Source organism: Diaphorina citri, unplaced genomic scaffold, assembly GCF_000475195.1.
Source record: "Diaphorina citri unplaced genomic scaffold, Diaci psyllid genome assembly version 1.1 scaffold1764, whole genome shotgun sequence".
In the NCBI taxonomy this organism is placed as follows: Eukaryota; Metazoa; Arthropoda; class Insecta; order Hemiptera; family Psyllidae; genus Diaphorina; species Diaphorina citri.
This window is the reverse complement of record NW_007379190.1, coordinates 920-5,948: the sequence shown is the minus strand read 5'-3', so window position 1 is coordinate 5,948 and position 5,029 is coordinate 920. Positions and strand designations below refer to the sequence as shown.

Genomic DNA, 5,029 nt, shown 5'->3' with positions numbered 1-5,029 from the left:
GGTAAGCTGTCGAGAAAGAAATATTTCGAAGGTATCATGTAAAAGGGAAATTTGGTTTTTAAATAAGCTCTGATTTCGCATGTTTTCATTGGTTCAGTATTTACGATGTATGCTACTAGGATTTTGTTTTGACCTTCTTCTCCTAGACACAGAACACAGCATGCTTTGATACCAGGATAATCTCGTAGAGCCACTTCTATTGCCTGTAGCTCAATAGTATATCCTCGTATCTTGACCATGGTGTCACTACGTCCAATAACTTCAAATGTTCCATCACCCAAAGCATATCCCCAGTCTCCTGTGTTATACAGGCGAACTCCACATGTCTTCCTGAGGTGTTCTGGTGTTGATATGAATCGCATTTTGTTCAAGTCAGGTCTATTCAGATAACCAATGGCCAGTGTTGGTCCTCCAATGTAAATATCACCAGGGGTACCCATTTTCTTCTCGTTTAAGTTTTCGTCAAGTATCAGAATTTTAACAAATGGTAAAGATTTACCAATGGAACAGTATTGTCGCCCCTCTTTGATATTATTTGGATTCGATATATCTGCGGATGATACATCATGACATTCTGATATACTGTACAAGTTGAGAAGTGTGATCCAAGGGCATAGACTGGATATTTTATCTCTCACATTGGTAGTCATAACTTCTCCACAGAAGATGATGATTCTCAACGTCTTGAAAGATTTTCTCACATCCACTCCCTTGTATTTGATGACAGCGTCTAGAAGTGATGGCGTAAATAAGATCCTTGTAATTTTATGTTCTTCTATATATTTGATGAGGCGTGGTGGATCATAGATCACTTCATCTGATATAACGTACATAGGTATACCTTGTGTTAGAGGTCTTAACATTTCCCATACGAAAAACACATTGCAAGCTTCTCTATCATCCTCATCATAAGGATATGCCCTGTGTCTCCACTTGTATGCATGGACAGCACCTCTATGAGGACATACTATTCCCTTGGGTTTACCTGTTGTCCCTGAGGAATATACAATGTATAAGTTGATTGGTTGATTAAAAATATCAGCCAATCAGATTGCTTAATCCTTAAGCGGCCCCTAGACGTGCAATATTATTGCGCAAACCGGGTTGCACAATATATTGATGGTAGCCCCTAGACGCTCAATATTATTGCACAATTTTTTCGTTTGTGCAAAAAGTTGTACCGTGTGAGGGCAAGATTGACGTTTGTACAATATATTGCGCAATGTCACACTCAGACGTTCAACCAGATTGTATGTGGAAACAGTACCCATGACGGGACGAGTTGACCGAGTTGAGGGAGGAAGGGAGGAGAGCCAGGCACGGCCAGAGAAATATTGCGCAATGTTCCCCCCAGACGGCACAATCTTTTTCAGTTTGTGTACTATATTTTCAACTTTTTGAAAATCACGCAATCTATTGCACAACCTTTCAATCTCGCCCTCAGATGCTCAATTTTGACCAATTTTATTGCACAAACCAGAATATTGCGCAATAATATTGCACGTCTAGGGGCCGCTTTAAACTTCAATCGAGTTTTAACTCTGATGTGGCCCAGGCTAGTTAGTTTGGAAGGTAGCCTGTCTGCCTTGTAAGCGCCAGGTCGCAGGATCGATTCCAGTCCGGGGCGAAATTATCCTGAACGGATGAGGTTCGTTCTCGGAGAGACTGGCTTTCTGTTATCCTGTCTCCTTTCTCTCTTCACTTTCTGGACGATAAGACCTTAGCAGTTTTAGTTCCCTCTACCAAATCTCTCTTAAAAAAAAAAAAAATAATAATAATAAAAAAAAGCTGATAACTTTACCTTCCGTGATCCACAGTGCAGAGCTGAGCCAGAAAGGAAGCCATTCGCTAATTGGAGGAAAAATACCGGTAAATAATTCGATGACAAAATTGGGAAGGGAAAATCCGAGGAAGTAATATTGAAGTGGAACAGCCAATAGTAGAGCAGCAAACGTGAGGCGATCAACAGTGGTCATTCTAGTCAGGGCTGTCTAGTCTTGGATGGTAGCACACCTGCCTTGTAAGCGCTAGGATACAGGATCGATTCCCACCCGGGGTGTCTTTATGGAATTATCTAATCATTTATTAGGAATTGTTTTTACTCAGTATTATTTGCCGTTATTGCCAATGGGTATTTAACAGTAGGTAGGAATACTATTACTTACTCATTACTTTCCTTATCCTATAGGAAGGAAAGTAATGTAATCGGGTCAAATTTTCGATGGTCAGTTTTTTGTGCCAAAACATGTTTTGAGGGCCCTAGAGCCTAAATCCAAAGTTTCAGCCATTGGTCCGTGTGTCTGTCTGTCTGTAAACCAAATATCTCGAGAACGGTAAGAGCTAGAGACTTGAAATTTGGTATGTAGTTCAAAAATGTGACAAGAATGCAACACAAAACGTTTGGTTGAGATAGGTGCTGCGGTTGAGGGTATTTTGACCGCTTTTTGGCGGTTTTCGACCGTTTTTTGGCGGTTTTTAGCTATATCAACTAAACGGTTAGAGATATTGTAAAAAGTAATTTAAAAGAACAGTCTTGTGATGTTCACACCAGAGTTTTTTTTTTATTTTCACGTGGTATTAAGTTGAGGTGCCTTATTATTTACAGCATGTATGGCCGATACGATTACCTTCTCTCACTAAATACCAAAGCCCTACATGCCGCAATTTTTTAGTCCGTCCTTCCTTTATTATTACAATAGTAATAAAAAGGTATAATGGACGGACTATTGTATTCGCTTCGGTGTCGTCTGTAACGGTTTGGCTACCTTACGTGAAACATATTGTTAAATATTTAAATGCCACTTGCATTGTGTTCAATATTATTCAAAGCAAGGACCACACATACATTATATATGCATCACACACACTCTATTATGCGACCTATTCTCAATGAAATAGAAATATGTTGTGTTATCCTGCAATTGTCATTTTCAGTACAGTCATGAGATAAAGGTAGGTGAAAATTTCTGACATTGGTGGAGATGCCAAAACTCTTGCTCAGAAATAATCCAATCAAATAAAAGTAAATACCTACGCGTCAACAGGGAGATATGTAGGTACCTACTTATATTCAATAAATTTATTTTTTACCTACTTCTTTGTCTTCTTTTAATTTCTCTTTTTAAAGTAACGCATATAGGTACAGAGTACCTACTCCAGAATCTGCTGTTACCATAATGACTATATTATCACACTCTGATATATCTAATTATTATCGTCATTATTTGCAATTTGTGATATTGGCTTTTTAGCCCGTCCTCCCTTTATTATTACGATAGTAAATCTTCTTCTTCTTCTTCTTCTTCTTCTTCTTCTTCTTCTTCTTCTTCTTCTTCTTCTTCTTCTTCTTCTTCTTCGCCTTTTCCCATGTTAAGATGGGGTCGGCGTTTGTCGTCGGCCTCTCAATCAGCTTTAGAGTGATCGGTTTGAGGCCTGGTTTTGGCTAAAACAAAATTTTCCGAGTGGGATGCCCTTCACACTCAACCTTCGCTATTGATATAGCATGAGAAAATTTGGACTAGTCTACTCCCTGTTTATAGTCCCCTAGCTAGACGCTGATCCACTTTCTGTTTATAGTCCCTCATAATGATTACGATAGTAAATATAAAAGTTATAGTGGACGGGCTACTGTACTATAAATATCTATTCTTTCTATGAAATATTAGTAAGATGAAACACAATCAAATGTTAAGACGGTTTGGCTACCTTACGTGAAACATATTGTTAAATATTTAAATGCCACATGCATTGTGTTCAATATTATTCAAAGCAAGGACCACACATAAAATAAATGCATCACACACACTATTATGCGACCTATTCTCAATGAAATAGAAATGTGTTGTGTTATCCTGCAATTGTCATTTTCAGTACGGTAGGTACCATGCTAAGAATCTAGAAGAAATGTACAGATATCTTCTGTGTGGTCTCTGTATGTGGTGATGCTCGTAATTAACTTATAATATCTTCAATGGAGATAGCAAAACCAACAATGACCACAATAGTCACAAAGGCTCTTCTTTAATAAAGCCACCAGATAATGACATCCAAATAAAAAGTCATTATTTTTCAAAGGTTATTGAGACTATTGAGTATTTCTTTTATCGCACGGATGATCCCTCGATGCTTTCTCCGAAATGGAAAGATTGTGCACATTTCCTGGTGCTTACAAATCTCCTTGCCAGAAGTGCCACAATATTCAGCCCTAGTTCGGCAGGTTAACATGTTTGCTGAAATTGGATTTTCCTACCAAAACTCTGGTGCATGCGGTTTGATTTATTGTGTGCCGTTCATCAGGAGATGCACATTGGACGAACGAGTCAGGTTAGAAAAACAACTTAGAGAAAAGATTAATTGGACAGTATTGAATATATGGATAGCATTGAGCCGTTTTTTGAAAGCTGGTTTTCGTCGACTGATTTCTTTCTGTATAATGCTGTCCAATTGGACATGCCAAATTGGAAAAGACATGTATAAACGCAATACATATAAAAGTAGCTTACATGCAAATATGCTGACTTTCGATCAAAGATTTTGAATCACGTTTAGCGAACCCCAAATTCTCACGTTTTGGGATGAAATGATTTTATTTTGCCATCAGCTTTACTTGGTACCTTCAGTAGACTGTTTGTTTGAATGTCGTGTTCATCCTTACTGAAAGTCAGGAATCTGCATACCATGATGAGTTCTCTCCACTGAAGGTCAAAATTTGTTGACGCTGTCAAGAATCTTGACTTTAATGAGGTATACATTTCAAGTTGAGATATATTTCAAGTGCCGTAAAGGATTAACTTCTCACTTAATTCTTTAATCTGGTAAATAATTACACTATAAGTCAAATGAGAGAATACTCTAAACTCCAGTGGTGCCAATTGCAGCTCCTGCAGTCTGCAGGTTTTCTTGGTGTTAATTTATGATTTTTAACATGAATTCTGTCTTGGCCTGATGACATGGTGTTTATGGGCTGTTAAATCGTTTAGTTATTGTGGGTTAATTATTAACGTTTTTAACATTGCATTTAAACCTTCTC

General features: G+C 38.0%; 1 protein-coding gene across 1 annotated transcript in view; it reads right to left on the bottom strand.

Moving 5' to 3' along the window:
- Positions 1-1,845, bottom strand: part of LOC103517141 (linear gramicidin synthase subunit D-like) — a 22,932-nt gene extending 21,087 nt beyond the window's left edge. The window contains exons 1-2 of the mRNA XM_026829348.1: positions 1,802-1,845; positions 1-1,005 (exon numbers count right to left, since the gene is read on the bottom strand). Of these exons, the coding sequence (XP_026685149.1) occupies positions 1-1,005; positions 1,802-1,845 (1,049 nt within the window). The remainder of the gene's footprint in view (positions 1,006-1,801) is intronic.
- Between the last annotated feature and the right edge of the window lie 3,184 nt (positions 1,846-5,029).